The 25,956-nt window shown below is 35.7% G+C and overlaps 1 protein-coding gene and 1 pseudogene across 2 annotated transcripts in view; one reads left to right on the top strand and one right to left on the bottom strand.

Annotated features, from left to right (window-relative positions):
- Positions 1-25,956, top strand: part of OTOGL (otogelin like) — a 131,424-nt gene that overhangs the window by 8,724 nt on the left and 96,744 nt on the right. For both annotated transcript variants that reach the window (XM_045867283.2, XM_045867282.2), the window contains exons 5-16: positions 202-300; positions 565-719; positions 4,744-4,865; positions 8,172-8,377; positions 13,658-13,785; positions 14,150-14,256; positions 19,714-19,820; positions 20,021-20,146; positions 21,423-21,531; positions 22,711-22,757; positions 23,237-23,382; positions 24,506-24,629. In XM_045867283.2, coding sequence (XP_045723239.1) covers positions 202-300; positions 565-719; positions 4,744-4,865; positions 8,172-8,377; positions 13,658-13,785; positions 14,150-14,256; positions 19,714-19,820; positions 20,021-20,146; positions 21,423-21,531; positions 22,711-22,757; positions 23,237-23,382; positions 24,506-24,629 — 1,476 coding nt within the window. The remainder of the gene's footprint in view (positions 1-201; positions 301-564; positions 720-4,743; positions 4,866-8,171; positions 8,378-13,657; positions 13,786-14,149; positions 14,257-19,713; positions 19,821-20,020; positions 20,147-21,422; positions 21,532-22,710; positions 22,758-23,236; positions 23,383-24,505; positions 24,630-25,956) is intronic.
- Positions 19,197-19,324, bottom strand: LOC123845014 (U4 spliceosomal RNA; annotated as a pseudogene).

Below are 25,956 nucleotides of genomic sequence, written 5' to 3'. Positions count from 1 at the left end.
TCTTTCTTGTTTCACAGCACACATAATGAAATAAACTAGATAGAGACTTGACAGGCTTAATTCTTTAGCTCATCAAGGCAAGAAGCCCTGGGTTCTATTTGAATTAATAATGGTTACAGTTAGTCCAAGCTAAATCTTGACATATTATGTTTACAAGAACTGATGCACGCCAGAAGATAACTTATCTTTTTTGTCCTTCAGGTTCTTGTCCTCATGAATGCCTTAACGGAGCTTTCTGTTCTAAGACCGGTACATGTGACTGTCAAATATTTCAGGCACTTGGGACACGGTGCCAGATTGGTAAGTTTCAGGGATACTTGAGAGAAATTATAAGTCAAGGAGAACTTTAAGGTGTAATTGGCTATATCAGTGTTCATGCACTGGGAGTTGGGGCAATCATATTGTGTATTAACTCGAGTGTCCGTAATTCATTCCTACGATTTAGAAACAATGTAAAAGAAAATGTAAATGTCCACTTTCCCTTCTCACTGATCTCACTGAACCTTGCCAGAAACAGGGCATAATTTCTTTGATTCTACTAAATCTTATCCTATTTCTTTTCAGTGCCAAACATGGGCCATGGCAGAGATGGGATTTGCAAAACATGGGGACAGTACCACTTTGAAACTTTTGATGGCATTTACTATTATTTCCCAGGAAACTGTTCTTACATTTTTGCAAAGGACTGTGGTAATTTGGAGCCTTGGTACACTGTATGGGTAGGTGATCCTAGGGCATAATTAACGTAAAGATTTTTTTTTCTCCTGGCAAAGTCTGTATTTTTAAAGGACTGGATAAATGATGGAAAATATATAATAATCATAGCACGAATACTTGGGGCTCTGACTAGGGAAGAAGGATTGGTTCTTAATGGGATGGACCCAATTTGTAGCTAAATTGAGTCTATTCTATTGAGATGGAGCTTTGGACTGGGAGAAGAAGGATTTGGATCCATGTGGGAGAGAGTTACAGACAATGCAGAATGTCTGTATCACAGATGTCATAATATCAACTCCAGTTGATATCCCCATTCTTCAGATTTTATTTGAACATTTTGAAGAGGGAGCGGGTTTGGGTGCTAACCAAATTGCACATACACATTTCCTTCCTGACACTACCGTTGTGATGTACCCCCAGATTAATTTTTTTTGAAGGCACCCCTTAGTGTGAATCAGAGGCTGGCATTCAGGAAATGGATCACAGAAGCAAGGCCTGAGGACATAGAGACAGGCAGCTACTTACTAGGTTGGTTCATACTATATAATTGAGCTCAGACAGTTAGTGTTTAACTGAATTCTTGATTTGGAAGAATTCCTAAGAGACAGCTTAGAATGCAACCTGCAGAGTGGCTCTACTTGAAATAAAAAAAGTCAGGGACCTCTTTCCCTGCCTCACTCTCTTCCCCTGACTTTCTAGCTATCTCCAAGCAGAGTCAGGAAACGGCTGTGCTATCCTGTTCAAAAACTAGAACTCTCCATAGGCATCATTTCTTCGAACCTCTGTTTTCTTTTTCCCTTCTAACTTAAATTGGAGTTGCCTAAATTCTCCTCTCCTAGGTGGTGCAAATCTTAAAAAGTAGGCCTTGAAGCTTTTTAAGAGCATCAAAAGTCTTGTGACCCAGAAAGGAAATGAGGTCTATTGAAAGTTAACTTGTGGAGCATAAGAATAAAAAATCCTCTGTCTCTTTAAATAGGGAAGTTAGTGGCATGCATCTTCAGTATTTACAGGGCTCCTGTTTTCAGTGCCTTATTGTCTATTATTCCTCCACTCTCTCACTGGGTTTATCACTCAAACACCTTCTGACTCCCTCATTGAAATGTTCTTGTCCAGGGTCTCACCCTTCTGAAGAATAAAGTGTCAACTAGATAATCTATCCTTTGATAATAGCACACAATGCTGAACTGTGCTCCCGGAGCTAATTTTGTTTCTCCTTGGCTCTGTTTTGGCTGGTGGAATTTTCTTTCTAGGCAACAAATCCATTTGCTTTAAATGTCATCTTGCCCCTGATTATAGAAGTAGTTCACTTTTCTTGTAGAAAATTTGAAAATTTCGGAGAAGTCTATAAAAATAGTGTTAGAACTAATGTGATACTGACTGCAGTCGATGGACCTTTGGGCTCTCTCCATCCTTTGGCTATTGTTGATAATGCTGCTGTAAACATCAGGGGGCATGTGTCCCTTCAAATCTGTATGTTTGCATCCTTTGGGTAAATACCTAGTAGTGCAATTGCTGGGTCATAGGGTAGCTCTATTTTTAACTTTTTGAGGACCTTCCATACTGTTTTCCAGAATATTACTCAGTCATCAAAAAGAATGAAATCTTGCCATTTGCAATGACATGGGTAGAGCTAGAGAAGTATAATGCTAAGCAAAGTAAGTCAGTCAAAGACAAATACCACATGATTTCACTCATATGTGGAATTTGAGAAACAAACAGATGAACATATGGGAAGGTGAATAAAGAGAGAGGGAAGCAAACCATAATAGACTCTTAAGGTTAGAGAACAAACTGAGGGTTGATGGAGGGTGGTGGGGGATGGGCTAGATGGGTGATGGCTATGAAGGTGGGCACTTGTCATGATGAGCACTGGGTGTGGTGTGAAAGTGATGAATCACTAAATTCTACTCCTGAAACCAATATTACCATATATGTTAACTAACTAGAATTTAAATAAAAATTAAAAAAAAGAGTTACCACTGCTAATGGCTTCACATATTTTCCTTCTACTCTTTTTTTTCCTCTGAATTTTAAACACATTTATAATTTTGAAATCATACTGTGTATAATTTTCTATCTTAGATTTTCATTTGGTAATTATGTCAAGAACTATCTTCCATGACAAATATTCTTGAAAAACCGAAATTTTGTTAGCTGTATTTGTTCCAATTTATGGGATATTCAAATTATTTACTTATGCCCTGTTTTAGAAATTTAGATTTTAAAAAATATTTTCAGTATTTTAATAGACACGTTGATCAACGTCTTTATGCATATATCCTTTTTATATGCCTGATCATTTTCTTTTTCTTTTTAAATTTAATTTTACTTTTATAAAAATAATACATGTACATAGTTTAAAAACTTCATCTAAGGCATCTGAAGCAAAAATGTAGCCCCTGCTTGCCTTCACTCCCCAGCCTAGCTACAATCTGGCTCCCCAAAAGTAATTACTTCAGCTCTTTAAGCTGTTTCTTCTGGCTTTTATATTACATGCCAAAATATGCTATTATTTCTTTATCTTTCAAAGTTAAGCCTTAATCATTTCCTGCTATGGAAGATGAAATCATCTTTGTTATATCACTTTTCCTGCCCCTAACACACACACACACACACACACACACACACACACTTTCCTTCCCTCCTCTTTACAGGGTTGTATCACCATCTTAGGTTAAATTATATGTGGTTTATTATTGTCATTTACATATTATATATATATATGAATTCATATAAATATTATTAAGAGCTGAGCCCAATAGTTTATTATGATTTTATTTCTCTTCTTTGTGCATTTGTATAGAGTTAACAATTATCCCATTTTTTGTTTATGACATTTTCTATACTCCAATCACTACTTTTTTTTTCTTCAAACTCTCTAGCTCCATAAATTTCTTCTCAATATGGTCAGATATTTATACTTTCTTTACTTTTTGAATCTTTGAAATTAATTTTGGAATAAAGTAAGAGAATCTAACATTCTTCTCCTTCCTTCTCTTCTTGTTTTCTTTATTCTCTCTTTCTTTCTCTCTTTCTCTCTTTTTCTTTCTTTCTTCCTTTCTTCCTTTCCTTCCTTCCTTCCTTCCTTCCTTCCTTCCTTCCTTCCTTCCTTCCTTCCTTCCTTCCTTCCTTCCTTCCTTCCTTTCTTTCCAGTAAACTAATTCTCCCATCAAGTTTTGAGAAGTAATCTTTGTCTTCCCTAAAATATTATTTTATTTTTAGAGTAATTTTATTTTTAGAGAGGTTATTAGTCCCTTTTGCAAACTTTAAGTATTGCATTGTGTAGAGCTCCATTTCATGAGTCTTTAACATGACATGGACATGAAAACTACAAATGTGTTTCTTTGTGGTGCTCTACTGTCTTCCTGTCAGAACTGTTTTTTTTCCAGTACATACCATGTACCTTTAGAATAAGTCAGTCAGAGAGAGACAAATGATTTCACTCATATGTGGAATTTAAGAGACAAAACAGATGAACATATGGGAAGGGAAAGAAAAATAAGATAAGATAAAGACAGAGAGGGAGGCAAACCATAAGAGACTCTTAACCATAGGGAACAAACAGGGTTACTGGAAGGGAGGTAGGTGGAGGTATGGAGTAATTGGGTGATGGGCATTAAGGAGGGCACTTGAAGTCATGAACACTGGGTGTTGTATGCAACTGATGAATCACTAAATTCCACCCCTGAAATGAATAATACACTATATGTGAACTAACTTGAATTTAAATAAAATCTTGAAAGAAAAAAAAAAGAATGTTGACACTCAACATGTAAAGATTCAGCTCATTTAAAAAATATGCTGAATTAATTTATACTTTATAAAGTTAACTTTGTTGTCCAATTTTTCTGTTAAATCTTTTTTTTTTCTCTTGAAAATCCTAAATGTAGTTGCTATTTTGTAAAGTGTCATAGGTCTAACAGTGCTGTAGAACTGTAGATGGGCATTGTGACTTTGGTAAATCAAATGAAGGCCTACATATCTGTTGTTGGTTCCTACGCTTTCTTTTTTTTTCCCCCCTTCAAGGTTCATAATAGCCCTAAGTGCCGTGGTTCAGTGTATTCCTGTTACCGATCAATCAGCTTGTTCTTTTCAGACCAGGAGGAAATTCGAATTTATGGGCATGAAATAAAAAAGGATGGAATCAGGTAAGATATGATCAATGATATAATGAAAAAAACACCATGGATTGATAGAATTTCCAAACATCTCATGCTTGGAATTGAATTATGGGGAATAGGAAGAAAGGATTTCTTTCAAACAAGAACCTTAAAGTTATATCATACAGACATTAAAACTTCAGCAAGCTCTGAGGCCAGTCAGGTGACCAGAATCTAACCAGTTTAACCTCCCTAATGTTTATGCGGGATACACTTAGGTTTGCACAGGTACAGATGAGATTATCATGTTTTCTCTAACAGAGATTCAGGAGAAATTTTCATAGTTCAATTCTTCAATTATACTTGCCCTCTTTCTTAAATCTTTTCTCCTTCCTTCCTCCCTTCCTTCCTTCTTTTCTTCCTTCCTTCCTACATTCCTTCCTTCCTTCCTCTCTCTTTCTCCCTTCCTCCCTTTCTCCCTCCCTCCCTTCCTTCCTTCCTCTCTCTCTCTTTCTCCCTCCCTCCCTGTTCCCTCCCTCCCTCTCTTTCTCCCTCCCTCCCTCCCTCCCTTCCTTCCTTCCTTCCTTCCTTCCTTCCTTCCTTCCTTCCTTCCTTCCTTCCTTCCTTCCTTCTTTCCTTCCTTCCTTCCTTCCTTCCTTCACAGTAACTTAAAATAAAACTAAACCTTTGGAAGTCTTTTCCAAATGTGTATGCATGAGGTTTAGGTGTCACTTGAGAATTTCCGTTAGTGTTCTGACAAAGACTCAGAGCCAATAAATAACTGGACTTCTTGAATAGATCAGAGAGAGGCCCAGCTTTGCCTTCCTAGCTACCAAGAATAAGACCTGAGAGTTTTGGGGAAGGGGATGTTTATTAGTTTGAAGAAGGGTTTTATATATGTAAAGCAGGAATACTGTGGAATAATCCAGCTTCTAATCTAAATTATTATAGAATTACTCAATTTAAAATATTTCTTGGCTGAATTATGCCAGAAAAAGTAAAATGTGGGATGGAAAAATTCTATCATTTAGAATTCATTTAAACTCTGGGGATTCTTTCCAGCAGAATGGCCTTACCAGCCTCTGTACTTTTTTCTCAGTTTAGATTCCTCAAGGGGCAGAAGGCAATAGCATAAAGGGTTTGGGATGAAGCACCAGGGAGCCAGGCACTGACGTAGGCTTTGTCACAGTCAGGGGACCGCAAGCAATCCCTCACCTCTCTTAGCCTTATTTTCTTGATCATTTGGGTTCTGTACTTCTCATTTTCTTAGAAAAGAAAGCTGAGCCTTTTGAATGGGAAGATAATACAATTGCATATGTATTTCTTGGAGCTGAATTTAAATAGTAATTTAGAATACCTTATATGGGTTTTGGGGTAACATAATGGGCTCCTTAAAAAATTATTACGTTTTATAAAACAAAAATGCCATTCAAGTAGATTCTTAGGAATGCTAATTCTTTGTTAAATCTCAGAGAAAATATTTCTTTGAGGATTTCCATTTGTATGATAGATTCCATTTAGGTATGATTTGTATGATGGAAAGAGGATGGTTTTCTTATTATTCTGCTAGTTTGTTTATAATAATGCTGCACCTGGCCCAGGGCCTAACTCAAAGCAGGTGTTAGAGAAGTATTTACCAAAATCAAATCAAATCAAATGTGCAAGGCTCTGCAAATTTCACCTTACCTCTCTGGACTTTGGTTCTTTCACCTGTGAAATGACGGGTTTTGGTACATATGAACCCATGAATAATTTTCAGCATTAATTTGTACATTCATTTTAGTTTGCATTGTGAATGTTTCCTGACTAGGTTGTGTGGAGTTTTTCTTAAATTTATGGGAGACAATCTAATGTTTACTATTATCCCCCATCTCTACTAGCATCTTTTTATGTTATACACAGCTGGATAATCACAGTTAGGCATCTTTTATTTTCAAAAATTATATGTTTCATCAAATTTGCTGTGAAAGAATCAAATGACAAATGACCAAACCAAAAAATACCCACAGCAGAACAACTGTATCTCCATACACTTAACATCCTGTAGCTAAGAAATATCTTTATAAAGCATGATTTACTTTTTTTCAAGTATAGCTTTTATAAACTTGCAAATTTAAACGATATTACTCATATTGACTTTTACTGTGAATGTAATAGGGAATTTCTTATGCTTATAATTTTTAATAAGAATAGATTATGGTAGTAGTTAACTAGAGTCATATTTATCCTCTAGTGTAAAGTTTAGTTATTTTCCTATTCTTTTAACTAATTCTCCATAAAAATGATCTGCAACCAGCTCTGTACAAGTGGTTGCAGATATTTTGAATTATTTCTTTGGGGACTATCACTTTGTTAATGAGTATGTTTGATTTTATAGTTTTTGTTCCTTGGAGCATGCTCTTTCTGGAAAGGAACTCACTAATTTGAAGTTTCTGAGAGAAATGTATGAATATACCAACTAACCTCCCTCCTCACTCATATTATAGTTTATAAGTTTCATTTAGCATGGCTATTTTAGTAAAAATGATTTTTTCCTTCTGTCTTCTTAATTATTAGCACCTGGTCTTTTCTGTAATTTTCGTGGATGAAAGGACACCAGTGATTTTTCAAAAGACATTGGGTCAGGAGTTTAAATATTCAGTGTGACTCTTGTTTAAATAGGCTTAATTTTATCCAATTTAAAATGTATGAATATAACCCCTATGTAATACTGTAAGACAAAGTATTTAATATTCCTAATAATGTACTTTGCAGCATTAAAAATGTAAATTCTAATTAATCATGCCCAGACATTTTTCTTTTGGAAAACAATGACTTCTACTAAGGTGACATTTTGGGGATAGGAGCTCCTATTTCCTTACAGCCAAGTTTAAAACAAAATTAAACAAAATCAGAACTCAGTGTGTTTACATATTTTCACCATTGTTTTTTCTTACTTCAAAATTGTTGACCAGCATTTTTAGATTATCTTGTATTCTCTAGATAAAAATAAATACATTTAAGCTCTCATTGTTCTAAATAGACAAGGTTATTTTCCAGATTTATAAAATCACTGATATTTAGCAGAAATGTATTTTTTGTTGGTTGAGAGAAGCATCCAGTTATATGTAGAAAATCTTTACCAGTGGGGGAAACAGGTACCATTTTTGCTTGTCTTTTTATTTTAATATTAAATTTTTCCAAAATGTTGAGGTTTCCTCTAAGATGGTTGCTTGGGAAATCTAGCTGCATAGTTTATTCAATAATTTTGAATAATAACGATCTTTTATTTAATTCTCAGTCACCAAGAAAGAAATTGATCATCTGTAATGAATTCATCATAATTCTTAAATTGCCTTTGTTTTATTTTTCAAGTTTAACATTGCCTCAGACTATTGGGCAGGTTTTCATTGAGAAACTAGCTGACTATATTTTGGTGAAAACAACCTTTGGCTTTTCATTGGCTTGGGATGGAGTATCTGGAATTTACCTCAAACTGTCTCAAGAGCATAAAGGGAAATCGTGTGGTTTATGTGGAAACTACAATGGCATTCAATCTGATGATTTCATTATTCAGCAAGGTGAGTGTAGTGGAAGAAACGTGTGGTACTTCTGAGGTCTTCTTCCTTCACTGATCAGGCTATTTGTATCCAGAAGGGTATAACTTCCCCTAGGTTGGGGAAAATTGGTGCTATCACTTGCCTGCTATAGTGATTTTAAGTGAAGATTGAATAGGAACAGGTTTGTGTCATTTGGAAAAGCCATAAGCTAGTTTACATTTACTAAATTAAGATACAAGTCTTATGTAACAAATATTAAATGAGCATTGACTTTATGTTAGACCCAGTTGTAGGAGCTTGGGATACATCAGTGAACAAAACAAAGACTCCACCCTTGTCTGGGCTTATATTTTAGTGATTCAAACCCATTTGAGACAAATTTATATACTTTTAGACAAAAGATATTTTGCATCCAGTCTTTATAGGGATGGATTTATTGACTACCAAATAATGGTTTTGTAAAGATAATAATGTGAACAGAACTTATAAAAGTTAAATAAGAACTTGGAAAGGTTTTTTTTATCATGTATAATGATGTACATATCATCATTTATCTACTTATACTAAGTCATGAAACTAATCTCAGTGAGCCGTTAAAAATGGGTTCTGTTTCAACTGAGATACTAGTGTGCAGTGGAAACAGAGTAAGACAATCTTAGGACACAGTTATGATTTAGGTCCACACTTAAAGGTGCAATAAAGAATACTGTTCTTAATACCAGCACACCAGACTGTGAATCTTGCTCCAACGCTTACATGTTGTATAACTTAAGGCAACTCATTGAATCTCTCTGTTGCTCATTTATTTTCAGCTGTAAAATAGAGATATAATCTGAGTTCAGTGTTGTCAGTAATAATAATAATATACCTTGATACTATTTATAATAACAGTTAATATGGGCATGTAGCTATATTATTCCCAACCCTGACACCATCCTGTAAGGTGGCTGGCATTTTCTTAATTGTACAATGAGGACACAAGGGGATGTGCCCAATGCAACACAGCTTGTAAATGGTATTGTCAGGGTCGGGTTATAAATCTGACTGACTTCCAATCCCATGCTTCGATAAATGTGTGAGAAACTGACTTTTAATCTGGAAACTGACTTTTAAACTGTAAAAGTGCTATGTCATACTTTTGTTTTATAGTATAAAATTCAGAGAGAAGTGTCACCCCTTTGTTGTGTTTTAAGAGACAGTGAAAGTCCTACTTAGAGTCTGGGTTTTAGAGTCAGATTGTGGGGTTCAAATTCTGCTTTGCCCCATATTAAACTTCCTAAATTTAATGACATAATAATAGCATGGAGTTGCAAGGATTAAATGAGATAATCCATGTAAATATTTAATCCAGTGCCTGGTACATAGCTAATACTGAATATGTTTTAGCTAATTTATAATCATCTCCAAATGTTCTCAATAAGCCTAGAACGGAGCTAATAAGAAAACATTTGATTAAAGACATTCCTTTAAAAGGCCCTTGTTGGGGCACCTGGGTGGCTCAGTTGGTTAAGCCACTGCTTTCGGCTCAGGTCATGATCCTGGAGTCCCGGGATCGAGTCCCACAACGGGCTCTCTGCTTGGCAGGGAGCCTGCTTCTCCCTCTGACCCTCCCCCCTCTCATGTGCTCTCTCTCTCTCATTCTCTCTGTCTCAAATAAATAAATAAAATCTTAAAAATAAAATAAAATAAAAGGCCCTTGTTAAAATGCAAACATTTTACCCAAGATGGATAATGCATCGTCAGAATTAGTTTACTAGCACTGAGAGTAAAGAACAGGGTTCCAAGCAGTCAATTTTCCTCCTATGTACAAATGAAGATAATAGTAATGACCCTGAGAGCTTCCTAGCCTTTGAGGATCAAATGAGAAAATGTAAGTGAAAGTGTTCAAAAAGTCTGTGAGCACCACACAGTTGTATAGTGTTGAGATCATAATGAACTAGTGTTTTCAGTTGGATATTTAGAATAAGAGGATTCACAAACTTGGAATCTTGAGACTATTAGGAAGTAGGGTTTTAGACTCAGGCGGACCAATCAGATGGTCATTACTGATTTCTTTTTCTTGAGTATCAAAGCTTCATGAAGAAAATAATACTCAATTCAGTTCTCCGTGTTAGAGTTAGGAAAGACAACTGTGGGCAACTTCCCCTGGGGCATCTGGGGAACATGGTACAGAGGTGAGGATAGAACATAGCATCTGCTCTCGCTAGAGGCAGAGGGACTGAACTAAGGATTTGAGTTAAGGATCAGACAAACTTTAATAACCTGGAACATAAAATGGTGAGATAATTGGGCAGCATGCAGAAGAGTGTTAGCAGATTCTAGGTGGTAGAAGACCGGCAGGAGGCAAGGGGTCTGAATTATGGCTGAATTGGCAGAAGGCAAGAAGGACCCTGCGAAGTAGGTAGGAAGAACCTAAAGAGAAATTTCAGCTTTTTCATAGTTTTATTTGGTGCACAGTGTAAAGCAGAGTAATAATAATAATAATGAAAAAACAAACACAATAACTTAAAAGGATGTGACAAGAACCTGCCCTCTGATTTTCTCCCATTCTGTAATAATGCAAGAAAATGTCTACAGATGAGCTGTATTACCTTTAGCTTTAACATGCCTAGTATTTTTTTGAAACTCAGCCTGTCCTTTGCTGATTAGATAAAACTTTAGAGGCACTGAGGTAGTTTGATTGAAAGCCATTGAATGCACAGTTTCTTAACAGTGATTAAAATTGTATTTCTTCCTGCATTTCTACTATTCTTCAAGGATGACTTCACAAAGAAATGAGGCTTTTCAGAATTTCTGTGGATATAGAAATATTCTAATTGATTGTCTCATTGAGATTCTGGTTCCATAATTCATGTTTACAGCTAGCTACACATCAAAATAGAAGCCCTGGTTTACTCTTGTTTTTCCCAACGTAGTAATTAATAATGCCTTATTTTCACTCTTAGAAAGTGTTCCAATATGTATAAGAAATTACTTTACTTGTAGTGTATATTATATGAAACATTTTAAATTTAATTTCGCAGGCTTCCAGACAACTAATTGATAATGGATTTAAAGTCTCATATATAACCAACTTTTGTGACTCTTTTATTAATGTGATGTCATAAAAATAGCTAAGGATGTGGTTATAAGCTGGAATTAAAGTGAGCTCTAAGGGACTGTCCAGGTTGTTTAGTTACATTAAAATTTGTGTATAGATACTGAAATCAATGGGCCTTTGGATAATATTTCTAGTCCTACAGACTTTTCAAAAATGATGATGTTTTGAAATGAAATGTGACTATAAATTTACTTAAAAGTAACACTGGGGGCACCTGGGTGGCTCAGTCGGTTGAGCATTGGACTATTGGTTTCAGCTCAGGTCATGATCTCAGGGATCTAGTACAGCCTGGGGCTCTGTACTAAGTGGGGAGTCAGGTGGAGATTCTCTCTCCCTCTCCCTCTGCCCCTCCCCCCAACTCATGCTCGTTCTCTTTCTCTCTCTCTCAAATAAATAAATAAATAAATAAATAAATAAATAAATAAATAAATAAATAAATCTCTTTTTAAAAAAAGTATATTAGGCCAGGCCGATGCTTGGTTCATTGTGTAACATTTCCAACAATATCAGAGATAATGAGGTGGGCCAGACAAACTTGAAAGCTTTAGGATTCTAATAATCTATTTAAATTTTGAAACCTCCCCTTTTATTCATTCATTTATTTAGCAAATGTATTTTGAGCACCTACTACATGCCAGATACTAAACTAGGAATAAGCAATAGGAGCAGCTTTGACGAACTGTTGCCCTGTATGTAGAAGACAAAAGAAATAGAAACAAACTAAAATATAATTTTTGTGATCAATAAGGCTATGAAAAAAATAATTTGGGAAAGATTAAGAGCAATAGAAGAGTATGTGTTTGGTCGTATTCCAGGTCATGTGACAAAGAAGACATGTCTGAGGAAGTCATATTAAACAGACACCTAGATGAAGTAAGGGAGAAAGCAGAGGGAAGATTGGAGGGAATTTTGAAGGATGGGGAGCAAAAGCAAGAGCAAGGTGGGGATGAGCTTGAGTGGAGAACAGTATAAGGCCACTGTGACTGGAGTAGACTGAGCAGGGATAAGAGTAGAAGGGGTGTCTGGGGGTGGTACGTGAAGGAAGTGGGGAGTCAGGGGAGTGCAGGAGCCAGATTAAAAAGTCTTCCAGGCCACAGTAAAGTTTGGGATTGTACACTAAGAGAGTGAAGCATTCTTGTAGATGAACTCCCGCAATCTCCCCAACAACTGGTATTAACGAGTAGGCATGTTCCTATCTTGAAGATGCTGAGAGAGAGTGGTCAAACATTTGGCTTGAGATTTCTTATTCTAATGGTGCAGAAGCTTGTCATCAGTAGTAGACTGCATAAATCTAAGTGGTGAGAAACCTAAAGCTCACATCTGACAGTTGTCTTAGATGAAACTTCGAGATGTTGCCTTGTTGGTTCTGCTATGTCTTTGAGATTTTAGATTCAAACTTTGTCTGAATGTCGGGCAGGATTAGTTTTCATATGAGGCCCTGAACCTGTTTTTGGGCCAGGTGCCAAAATGATTTAAACTTGATCTGAAGCAGAGAACCCAGAATGCTCACCACCAACCACCTGTCTGCTGCTGCCTGCATATTAGCTCCTGAATCTTGCCTCTGCATAATGCTGGGATAGACTCACGATTCTTTAACAACCGTCTTGAGCACGTTTAGAAACACTGTTGATCATATTCAGATGAAAAAGATTCACTTCTTGGTCTTCTCTGGGTGTCTTTTCCAGTCTTTCATTGTTTGTGTGGCTGTCTTCTGAAATCTCCACAAAAGATGTTTTTTTATTGTTGTGTACCTCAAAAATGGAACCACGGTTTTAGCAAGGTTCTGACTAACGTCAAATATAATGAGAGGGCTGTCAGAAAAATTTCATACCAAACTTTTACTTATGTTTCTTGGTTTTAGGTGTATTTTCTTCTCTCTACAACACACTTAGGCTAATGAGTGCTTTACGGCATGTATGTTGTACCATTCACTTTCAATCCTTCCTCATGTTGCTTCAATGATGTTTGCTTTTTCCCTTCAATGATTGGAACTTTTATTTGGTACTTACACTTTGTTCAATGTATTGTTTTATGCTAATGTAATGTTATATTCTAATATCACTGGCAATCATTGGAATTATAAAGGTATTGAATTTAACTTTTTGACCAGGAAGTTTATGTTAATGAACTATATTTATGTAAAGTGATGCTAATACACATATTTGTGTGTGTGTGTGTGTGTGTGTGTGTGTGTGAAATAGAGGACTATACAGAAGACATTGCCATGTTTGCAAATAGTTGGTCGGTGCAAATTCCAGATGACAGCAAATGTGTACCCACACTCTCAGATTTTCCAAATCCGTGCTCCAGGGGAATGCCAGCATTTGAGGTAAATTTGATGTGAAAATTTTGGGCATGTTGGATATAATATACGTATATTGTATTTGCATATTGAATATTAAGCACTTTTAGTGCAAACAGGATGTAATTAAACCCTGTAAAATTCAGGGAATGTAACTGCAACAAGAATAACTTGAAGATATTTCAGAAATTGTGAATGTAATGAGTTTCATGAGAGCAGTATTCATTGTGTAAATAGGTAGTTAGAAAAATGGTGGTTAAAACCTATAAGCATAAATTACCTTCCCTCTCCTGGTAAGAACGGAGGGTCCTGCCAATAGATCAGTAGAAAAAATGAGAGTACGCGTGTGTCATTAAATATGTTCTGCTGACTGCCATCCTCTTCCACACAGGCCATCTTCTTCAAGTGTCAGATTTTGTTGCAGTTCCCTTTTCTGAGCTGCCATGAGTATATTGATCCGTATTTGTATATTGCCAGCTGTGTTAATGATCTTTGCAAGTAAGTGAAATAATTAGTGCTCGTAATTGAATTTTCTTTATCCAAAAAGAAGAGCAAACACCACTTCTGTAATGTAGCCCTCTCAGCAGTTCACAAAGTATAATGGAAGCGGAGAACATAAACCGTACTAACAGCTATTTAAAAGCTTGCTGGATAATATGTACGGACTAAATGCTTTATGCAAGAGCATGAACAGAACACAGCAATTCCTAAGTATGGTTTGTACCACTGATCCCTTTTGGGAGTTTAGAGATGTCAACAGATCCTTTCAAAACAATGTTTTGAAATGCACAAAATCAAACACACAAAGTTACAAAAGAAACGATTATTGAAATAGTTATCAAAATAGTAAAAGAAATGAATTTATGATATATGTATTTTTTAATATGCCTTTCAAGTCAAACTATAACTACTATTGTTTGACATAATGATGAGTGTAAACAATATTTGGGATATTTGCAGCAATTGTAATAAGAAATGAAAACATTAAAAATGAGGTATGAGATATCTTGTTGACAAGGTCATGGATATTGCTAATATTGTGATGTGTTTTCTATATGAGTAATTTAAGAAAATGCTGAATGTCAGTTGGGGATTAGTGAAAATAAATATGTAATTTTCATCCCATCCAAGGTCACCCAACCCTTACATTTTCTCCCAGGTTAGGAACACCTAGACTAGATGGTTGTCTTGGGAACAAATTTAGTGAGACCATCGCATATGTTCATCAATGCGGAACTTACTATAGATTACCTATTATTGGAGTCTTTTCTACTATTTTTTTCAAAAATTTACCAAGAGTATTTGATTAACCGCCTTGAATGTTCAAGAATATCTCAAGAAATTTTAATAAATCTGCATATCTTAAAGCGACTTAAGAAGTGTAAATGATACATGGGAACTTTGTTGTAAAAGATTAGACTAATTTTTGAGTGAAACCACTTACATATGATCTTATAGCTTGTAGCTTGTTAAGAGGTTTAAGTTTATCAAAGGTAATAACAAAGAGAGAAAGTTGAGATAATATGAAATTATCTTCTTTATAACTATCCTACCTTAATTATTGGAGATTATTATAAAAATAGTGAATATAATGATATTTTTCAGATGTTAAAATAAACTTATTTGGGATTCTTGTTAATTTTGAGTAGAGTACAGTTATATATTTATATGTATAGTCTCTAAATGTTAAGGTTTTATGAACTAATGCAGGAGTGTTGAAAGAGCTCCCCATCTGCCTAAAATATTGGGGACTGACCTAACTTAATATTTTACAATATTCTGTTCCCTATTTGCTTTTATTTTTTACTTAAGCACTCTATTGTTACATCTCTGCCCTTTTACTCAGTCTCTTTTTTAAGGATCCCCATAGGTGGTCCATGGTTTTTAATTTAGCTATGTATATGGAATTAGAAATTGTTCTTATTCCACCACAACTCATTCTTTGGCCATTCTCCACTAGTCTTTTCACTTACCTTTGGCATATTATCATCTTTAGCGCCCACTTCTCAGGTCGACTGGATGAAATATTATTTGGCAGATCCGGGAAAGTCGTTTTCCATTTATTAGTTAGGATATTGTTTGGCTGCTTCAGTTGCCAAAGTATCAGTGGCTTAAATTAAATTGAAGCTTTTATTTCTCGCATATAAAGTCCAAGCTTGTAAGTGGTCCTGGGATCATAGCATGTGTCCGCTCCATGAGCTTTCCAATGACACAGCGGTGCTATTGCTATGTCATCACCAACCCCCACCCCACAGCCACACCTTGATGCAAGGACAGATGGGAAATATTGTCTTTGGCTGGGCAGCCCTAAGCTCAGCAAGGTCTTGGGAGTTCTAATACTGATGAGAAGCAGGCTCTGGAGACAAGAGAGAGCCTCTGTTATACTCACTTCATCTGAAATTTCATCGTTGAAGAATTAACATTTTTGTCTTTCGAAATTATGATATTTGTAGGCTTTAGATTTTGCAATACAGTTGCTTTCTCCAAGGCAAATAAAAATAGCAGGATAGAGAAACACATTTTACTGGTTGAAATCAATTGGTATCTTAAGTGATATGTTTGAGGTGAAGAGGCCGGGTTTGGGGGCAGAGCAGGCATGCAATACCAAAAGAAGGGTGTTATAAATCAAGTGAGTGGGCCTTGATTAAATGGAAGTGAGAGGCTACCTTAGCCTCTTACTTGTCCAATATTTCACCTAGGACTAGGCTTACTTACATCCCTTTTCCCCTCAAGGAGATTCTCTTCATTTCTTATATTATGGGATGGCATCACTAAGATCCTCTATCAGGAGAATAGAATTGTGAATCTGCTGAACACAAATTAATTTCCTGCTTGCATTATGCTAGTATTTTGTATTCGATTCAACACACATTTGCTTAGCAGCTATTCTGAGCTGAGCATTGTGCCACATCTTGGAGAAACAGAAACAGTTTAGACATGGACCCTGTCCTAGGAACGCACATTCTAATGGGGCAGAAACAGGTCTCCAGCAATGACACATGCTCTAAATGTGAGGTGCTGTGGCTGTGGAAGAGAGGATTGTTGGCTTTATTAAGGAATGCCCACCACAGCTCCACAAAGGAGATGACATTGGAGTTGGAATTGAAAGGATGATATAATACCAATCTTTGAATTTATGCCCTCCTGTTTCTGCTTTTATGAATGATAAACCTACCCTTAGTTTGTTCTCCATACTTAATAGTCTCTTATGGTTTGCCTCCATTTCTTTTTTTTTTTTTTTTCCCTTCCTTCTGGAAAGGAGGTGGGTAGGGAATGAGCTAAATGCGTGATGGGCATTAAGAAGGGCACTTGTTGGGATGAGCACTGAGTGTTATATGTAAGTGATGATATCCCAATTCCACTCCTGAAAACAATATTACACTGTATCTTAACTAACTAGAATTTAAATAAAAATTTGAAACAAAAAATGATAAACCTAGCAGCAAGGAAATGCTTTTAACTTTGCCATTCCAAAGTCAATTGATTTAAAAACAATTATTATTTAATGCTCATTTTCATTATTAAAGTTAATATCCAAAATGGAGCAAATAAGTTCATTTTCCCCTCAGTATATTGGAATAATAATTTATTTCTTGCCCAATTGTTGTGAATTTTCCTGTGATGCTGTATGTCAAGGGCCTGGCATGGAACCTAGAGTTAACATAGGTACTTAAGAATCAGGAAACAACAGATGTTGGCGAGGATGCGGAGAAAGGGGAACCCTCCTACACTGTTGGTGGGAATGAAGGCTGGTGCGGCCACTTTGGAAAACAGTATGGAGGTTCCTCAAAAAGTTGAAAATAGAGCTACCCTACGACCCAGCAATTGCACTACTGGGTATTTACCCCAAAGATACAAATGTAGTGATCCGAAGGGGTACATGCACCCCAATGTTTATAGCAGCAATGTCCACAATAGCCAAACTATGGAAAGAGCCAAGATGTCCATTAACAGATGAATGGATAAAGAAGATGTGGTATATATATACAATGGAATATTATGCAGCCATCAAAAAAAGCTGAAATCTTGCCATTTGCAATGACATGGATAAAACTAGAGGGTATTATGCTAAGCGAAATAAGTCAATCAGAGAAAGACATGTATCATATGATCTCACTGATATGAGGAATTCTTAATCTCAGGAAACAAATGTAGGGTTGCTGGAGTGGTGAGGGGTGAGAGGGATGGGGTGGCTGGGTGATAGACATTGGGGAGGGTATATGCTATGGTGAGCGCTATGAATTGTGTAAGACTGATGAATCACAGACCTGTACCTCTGAAACAAATAATGCATTATATGTTAGAAGAAGAAAGAAGAAGAAGAAGAAGAAGAAGAAGAAGAAGAAGAAGAAGAAGAAGAAGAAGAAGAAGAAGAAGAAGAAGAAGAAGATGATAGCAGAAGGGGAAGAATGAAGTGGGGGGAATCTGACAGGGAGATGAACCATGAGAGACTATGGACTCTGAGAAACTAACTGAGGGTTCTAGAGGGAAGGGGGTAGGAGGATGGGTTAGCCTGGTGATGGGTATTCAAGAGGGCACGTATTGAATGGAGCACTTGTGTTATATGCAAACAATGAATCATGGAACACTACATCAAAAACTAATGATGTAATGTATGGTGATTAACATAACATAAAAAAAAAAAAGAAATGGTAGCTATTTTAATAATAGTTGCCTTGGGTTGGGAAACCAATATTCAGGTACTTTGTTGACTTTCAAAGCCTCTATTAATTGTAGGAAACAAGGCACATCTTTTAATGTAAATCAGAAACTTATTATCTTTCTAGGAATTCAACAATATTAGCTTACCCTGTTTTTTAGAGAATTTTTTTGTTTGGAGGTTTAGAATATTTTCTGAGCTTCTGAAGTTTATGTGCTTAGCCTTGTTTTTCCCTCTACAGCTCAGTTAATTGGACTAGATAAGCTGTATGACTCCAATTACAGCAGCACAGGAGAAGTGCAATTTGAGATGCGTGGCTTTTACAACAGAGATACTGAAAATGCTAGGGTTCACAAAATACAACATTCTTAAGGTCATTATCTTGTAAGATGTTTAGCTATTCAATTTTGAGTTTGAATTGGGTTGAAAAACAAGTCCACTACCTTATTATAAACACTGCTTATTTTATAGATGCTATGTTAATCTGCTTTGGGAATTGGCAGACCTCTTATATTTGTTTGGGGAAGCTTCTAGGGTGATTATAAGAAAACAATGAGAGATTATTTACTCTTGGCAATATTACAAAAGTAACTAGCTTTAGCAACTTAAGCTTGAAAGAATTAAAAATTTAAAAAAAGAGAGAAATCTTTTAAATCTTAAAGTTAAATGCTATTTATTCAGTCTTTCAAAACTGCTGTTTTATTAGTACTAGTTTTATTCCAGCACGTAGACTATTAAGAGCATGGTATCTTGGAAATAATTTTCGTATTTGATGCTTTTATTGTGATAGAATTTTATCTATTATAATGGGATTTCTAGATGTAAATTTATAAATATAGTTTCAATTAGCAATAATCGTGCCTCGGATAAACCTCATTGGCTACGATACTGCCACTGCGCAAAGCTTAAATTTATAAATATAAATTTGTTTATATTTATTAATAGGATTTTCTAAAAGTTCTGGAATACTTGGTGTGGGAGCAAAGTGATACATACAAAGATTCTGGGCAGAATGTCATAATTAAAATAGAAAAGTTTTTCAGTACAGGGACTCTTTTGAATCAAAGGAAAAGTGGCCAAATCATTGAAATAGTTCGATGAAGACAATTTGCCCAGGCCCTTTGAAGTTGGGATCTCATGCTTATATATTTTCTGCATTATTGTACATGATGTGTGCATGCTGACATCAGTTTATAATAGAATATTCACCATGCACTCAGCATTTCTAGAGATCAGGAGCTCAAAGCTTGGTTTCTACCCATATCCGTGTGACTATGGCTCTCTTCACTTTCCAGAACCGATGATGATGAAACCTATTGCCGAGCAGCCACGGAGTATGCTAGAGCCTGTTCCCATGCTGGCCACCCTATTCAAGACTGGAGAGATGACTTTCCAGCATGCAGTATGTTTCCTTATTTTCCTAAACCGTGTGTATTTTTGTTAATTTCAGGTTTATCCTAACACTTAAAACTAATGATTGGCAAAGATTTGTCACTGACACAATAACATTGGTAAACTTGCATACTTTTCAAAACACTGTACTTTTTTTTGAAAGAGAGGTGAGTAGATTTGACTTACAGCTCCCTTGTTTTCCCATTTTAGCTGATAAATGTGATGATAGCTTCGTCCACCGGGATTGTATCAGTTGTTGCCCACCAACCTGCACATTTGAGAAACAGTGTCTTGGGAGCAATCTCCATTGTCTTGATGGATGTTACTGTGCAGATGGTAAGCACTTCATGAAAGAAATGATGGCTGTACTCATGGAAACTAGTATCCAGCAATCTAAGAATCATATCATAATGTCCTGTCTCAGGACATTAGGGCTATTGCAATTTTCTACCCTTGTAGGATTTGGCCCTCCAAGTGACTAGGAAGGATGGCTGCTTTTCTACTTTGTACATTTCCCAGGAAATTTGGAATCCAGAGTCCTGAAATTAACCATGCGTTAACAAATCTTTTGCTCTCTTAGATATTTAAGGACATTTAATAATTTGTCTATTTTCATATTTTGAAGACGAAAGCAATTTCAAAAAAAGCCTCACATTTTGGCAGTATAAGATTTTGGTCCTGATGTAGTTTTAATATTTGAAATTAGAAGTGACAGAGCCAGTGATACAGGTGAGATTTAAAATTAGGAATGACTGCTATACAGATAGAACTTTACAAAGAACACCAGGATTTACTCAAACCCTTTTATTTTTACAGATTAAAAAAATAGAATCCCAGAGATGTTAAGTGTTTTCCTCACTTGGGCAAGGACTATTGGAATCAGATCTGTTGACCTCAGTCCTTTGGTCTGTTAGTGTCACTCAAAGCATAATCTTTAGACCAGTGCCAGGCCTGAACCATTTCTTACCAATGATACAACAAGGAGTTTGAACAAGAATAAAAATCCATGTGCCAAAATATAAGTCAGTGCTCCTTCACCTAGGAACTCCTACTCTGAAAAAGGTCAGCTGAACAAAACACGTGCTTGGTAACATGGTTGACTTACATTCTGGCTCGGCCACCTTTCCCCATTAAGGAGGTAGAAAAGGCTGGTCCTCTGCACTGGTCCTTTGAGTAGCACTCCCTCGCTCTTTATTATCTGCGTGACAATAATGGAAATCTCTCATTTTGAGATGAACAGAAATTAAACCAAGAATATATGTTCTCTCTCCTTCCCTCCCTTTTTCCCTCGAAAGCAAGGAAATACTGTCTTGTTGCCTTTATCCTGTGTAGTGAAACCTGAGTTTTTGATGGCAAGTCATGGAATAAAAAAGTTGAAAATCACCGAAATAGAGCCTTATAACGTAGCTACTGATTGAGTTAGAACCAGGTTGTCAGTAACCTCTTTAAAAGTAAAAAGTAAAAAAAAAAAAAAAAAAAATTATATATATATATATATATTCAGCACCTGGTGTAAGTAGGTGTTCAATAAAAGTTGGTTGAATTACTACATGCAAAGAACACATTTTTTGTTATTTCTTTTGAAAATTTGATACATATTTTTCTTAAATAGGACTCATAATGGACAATGGGACTTGCATCTCCTTGGAAAACTGCCCGTGTAGTTTTCATGGATTAGCTTATTCAGTTGGTTCAAAAGTTGAACAAGAATGTACTGAATGGTATGTGATTAATGTACAGCCATTTATTTCTATGCACCTGGCTAGTTAATATCTTTCCCATGATATATGTTTAAAGGATTATACTTATTACTGATTTTCTTCCAAAAATTCCAAGACACGGTTTGCATCTTATTTAAAGTCTCTACGGGAATGGGGTAGGGGGCCATATATATTTTCATATTTTAAAGATGAAAGCAAGTTCAGAAAAAAGAACTACAAAAAATATAGAAAATCTATCAATCCTTTCATGATTTAATTCTTCTCACTTTCCTTGATAATAATTCCATCAAATCATATACCCATGTAATGCATCTGTCTGTTGCATTTTCTTCTTATCTGTAACCAGTACTTTGCCTGTACTTTTACTACTAGAACTTAATGGTGTTCCTGGCCTTCTCTGTTGGGTACTTGAAAAACTGTCTCTCTATATTGCCAGTACTTGGCCATGATTAGAGACATTTAGAATTTCTTATTCCATTAGCTAATTAAGACTATTCTAGGAAAGCACTGAATCCCTCCAGGGAAGTCTTATAAAGAAACAGGTCTAAATGTCATCAGGCCCTTTCCCCTTTGCTGTTAGTGTAATGTAAGTGACATGCAGGTGGATAACCAACCATGTTCTTACATACTTGGTTAAGCTCCTGACTGTCAGATTCTGCTTCCATCCTTCTCTCCTCAAACTCTTTTTGCTGGAAGAAGGCAGAATTTATCTTACAGAAGAGGACATCTTTTCTCTTTTTAATGTCTGATGATGCTCAAAAAAGAAAAGTCTCTTTTCTCAATTTTTAATAGATGAGATAATATATTAACTGTTTATGAATGTTTCTCTAACAATATAGGTAAATACTTTTCGTGTGCAACTTCTTTTAGTTTAAGCAATGAGAGAAGGACATAAAACAAGTTCTCTGTCTGCATAGGACTTTTGTTCCAGGCTATTCTGTGTTCCTTTTGTATCATCTTAAGTGATGTAAGTATGACACACAGTAAATCATAATTTAGGTACTGGCCAGTCCAAATTTATCAGTCAATTGAACTTCTGTCAATGTATTTTTCAATTATAGATGAGATTATTCTGAATCTATAAACATGGTATGTTTTGGTACATCAATCAGTACATTGATGCAAATATTAATACAGTTTCTCTATACCAGTAATTAATAGTCTTATAATTTCATTTAGTGTATGTGTTGGTGGAGTTTGGAACTGCACTGAGCATGACTGTCCAGGTAAATCTTCTAAAATGTTTCTAAAGAAAAAAATTTCAATTTTCTTTAAGTTGAAGGAAGATAGCAATGATTTTTATGAGGTCATCTCATATATAACAAGAGATGTAATGATCAATAAATCCAGATATTTGGAGGATAAATGGAAAATTGAATAAAGGATAGCTTTGAGCAGGAAACTGGTAAAAATTTATTGAAGTAGTATAAATATTACAAAACCTAAAAATTACATGGAAGAGCTATCATTTAATAAATTTTAAATTAAATTTAATAACATAATCTCGTAAGTTTTTCAAACTAGTACATTTTAGACACTTTATTTTTTTTCATTTTAGGAACTTTAGCTATTCTTTCTGATGCATGATTATTTACCCTAAGTCAACTTTGTTTTTTAAGAACAAACATAATTTCTTTCTCCGCCTTCTCCTTCTCTCTCTCCTTCTTTTTCTCTTTTCTTATTTTTGTGATTATTTTTTTGGTAGTTCAATGCTCCGTTGTGGGTGCTTCTCATTTTACAACATTTGATGGTCGACATTATTCTTTTATTGGAATGTGCCAGTACATCCTTGTGAAAGGAACTGGAAAAGATAAATTCACCATTACTTTACAGAAAGCTCACTGTGAACAGGTAGGAACATCTCAAAATGGCCAGAGGAATGTTCTTTGTTTTGTTTTGTTTTTGACTCAAGCTTCATTCTAGGTTAAGAGTGATAATATGAATGGGTACGGTTATTTTCTTCAAAAATGTTTGCTAAGATGTATCATTATTCTACATTTGACAAAGAAAGAAAAAATGTTGGTAATCTATGTTTTACTATTGATTATATGATGCATCCTGATTTGATATTAAAATATGAAAGCGTATGTGTTTTAGATTTAATATTATGTATTTAATTGTATTTTCTTTCTTAAACAATGCTATTTGTATGTATAGTTTTTTGAACGTTTCATGCATGATTGCACAATGGACCTAAGTTTTTGGTTATTTCAAAAGCTACTATTTTAAAGAGGTGATTCTTGACAGGAGTGAATAGGCTTCATATATTCTAAATAGATGTGATGAATTTCTTAGCATCCTGAAGTATTTATTTTACAACTTTTCTTCAAATAAACACATCGATTATTTGTAAAGACACACAGGTTTTCCTCTCCTTAATTCAGATAGTCAAAATTTTGCAGAAATCTTTAATTTTTTAGTTTTATTCCAGTGTGAAATGGTTATTTCCAACAAAAATTCTGAGCTATTTTATTTGCTTTTTTTTTACAGTTTGATTTTTTCCTTTGCAATACATCAGAGTCTGAATAAGCTTTCTACATAGAATCCTAATTCTCTTTGTTCTTTTCCTTATTGAATTTTTTATGTCTAATATGCTACTTAAATGAATTTGGAGAGGTACTTTAACAATGTGTTATGGAAAACATAATTATTGGCACTTTGTTGAGAACATTTTTATTTAATGTTCTATGTAAAATATAGATATGTATATGGTATACTTAATGTACTATATAAAAACATATTTTATTGGGAATGGGGCTATATAAAATGGGTTATGTGGTAATTACTTTATTATATTACTTATACTCAAGCCTTCTGCATGCCAGAAATTGTTATCTATGTGCACTCTCTTTCTCCTTTCTTCTCCCCTGTCTCTCCCTTGCTTTTTCTCATTCCCCTCTCCCATTATCACTGTCTCTTTCTATATCTCTATTTCTCTCTCATTCCTTTAATTGATGATTTGATTTTTATGCAGAACCTTGGCTTGGTCTGCCTTCAGTCTATAACTCTAATTCTGGAGGATGATTTTAACAAACAAGTGACCCTTAGTAGAGGAGGACAAATCCTTACCAGTCCTAACCAAGGCTTCAATCTGAATGGTAAGAAGCAATGATGTACTTTACCTATGTTAACAACAACAGTCAAACAAGCTAAATGAATTCTTCTCCCATTGGCTGGCTAACCTAACATTTGTGTTTCTATGTGTTGCCGGGTCCTCAGCTAGACATCTCAGGGATGACCATGTTTTTGGGAACTAGTGTTCAAGTGGCCTAGAGTTTGCAAGAGGAAAGATAAACGCAAACAGCCACTTCCATAAAATATGATAAACTGAAAGATATGCACAGAGACTTTGGGGGTCTAAGTGAGGGCAGTTCACCCAGCCTTGGGCAGGAGAGTGCAGGATAGTCAGGCAAGTTTTCTTGTTCAGCATTCAAAGCTGAGGATTGTCAGGATGAAAGAGTGGGGAAAGCGTTCCATGCAAAGCAAGGAGTTGTAGAACTGTGTGGTATGTTTAGGGGAAACTATAACTAATTTGGTACTGCTAAAGCCTGAGGAGGGTCATGGAGATTGTCTAGCCATGGGAAGAGAGACATAGGTGGGGATGAAGACCAGGGAAAGCCTTATATGCAGGGCATCATTATGGTTTTCTTCTTCCTGCCTGTGTTCCAGCATAGTTATTGTTAATACTCTCACTCCCAGAGATGTCCCAATTTGTATTACAAATTACATGGTCATGCTATTCATTGTCATGCTAAGGAAGTTGAACTTGATGTGAAATTGAATATGAAATTTTCATTATTTGACCATTTTTATGTACAGAGATAACAATCTCATATCATTCAACCAAATAAATAATAAGTGTTAATGAGAAGACTGGTAAGTCTTTTTTTTTTTTTTGGGGTAGACTACTATGGCAACTGTGTGGAAATGGCTTTAAGAAATGCTGGCAGGAAACGTGGAGAGTACTTAGGATGATACTGAAGTAGGGCATGCAGGGAAGGAGGAGGAACTGATGATGTAAGGCAGTGACAGTAGAAATAGAAAGAAGAGAGATTGAAAAATTATTTAGGAAAAAAAAGGTGGTCTGAACCTGGTGACTGATTGGATTAGGGCTGGTTGGGGAAGGGCAACAAGGGGGACAAAGTGATCAAAGAATGATTCTCCGATCGGTGTGGTGAACAGACCGATGGAACAGACCATAATTTCTCTACCAGAAATTATGGTAGAGATACAGGAGCGATTGCTCCTATATACTGTGCTGGCAAAAGTCATCAGTTCAGATTTGAACCCAAGTTTCTTGTCTCTAAAGGTGTCTTATAAAATGGTACCCCTCAAGTCCTGTGCTCCCCTTTTTGCTGACAGTCTCAAGGGAATGGGGAATTTTTGAGGAATGTGCCACTTCCTTATTGAATCATGACCAGTTTG

Source organism: Mirounga angustirostris, unplaced genomic scaffold (genome assembly GCF_029215605.1).
Source record: "Mirounga angustirostris isolate CCGP_5_RB_7025 unplaced genomic scaffold, mMirAng1.0.hap1 SCAF_5, whole genome shotgun sequence".
In the NCBI taxonomy this organism is placed as follows: Eukaryota; Metazoa; Chordata; class Mammalia; order Carnivora; family Phocidae; genus Mirounga; species Mirounga angustirostris.
Note: the sequence above shows the minus strand (reverse complement) of the source record. Positions and strands in the feature narration are given on the sequence as shown.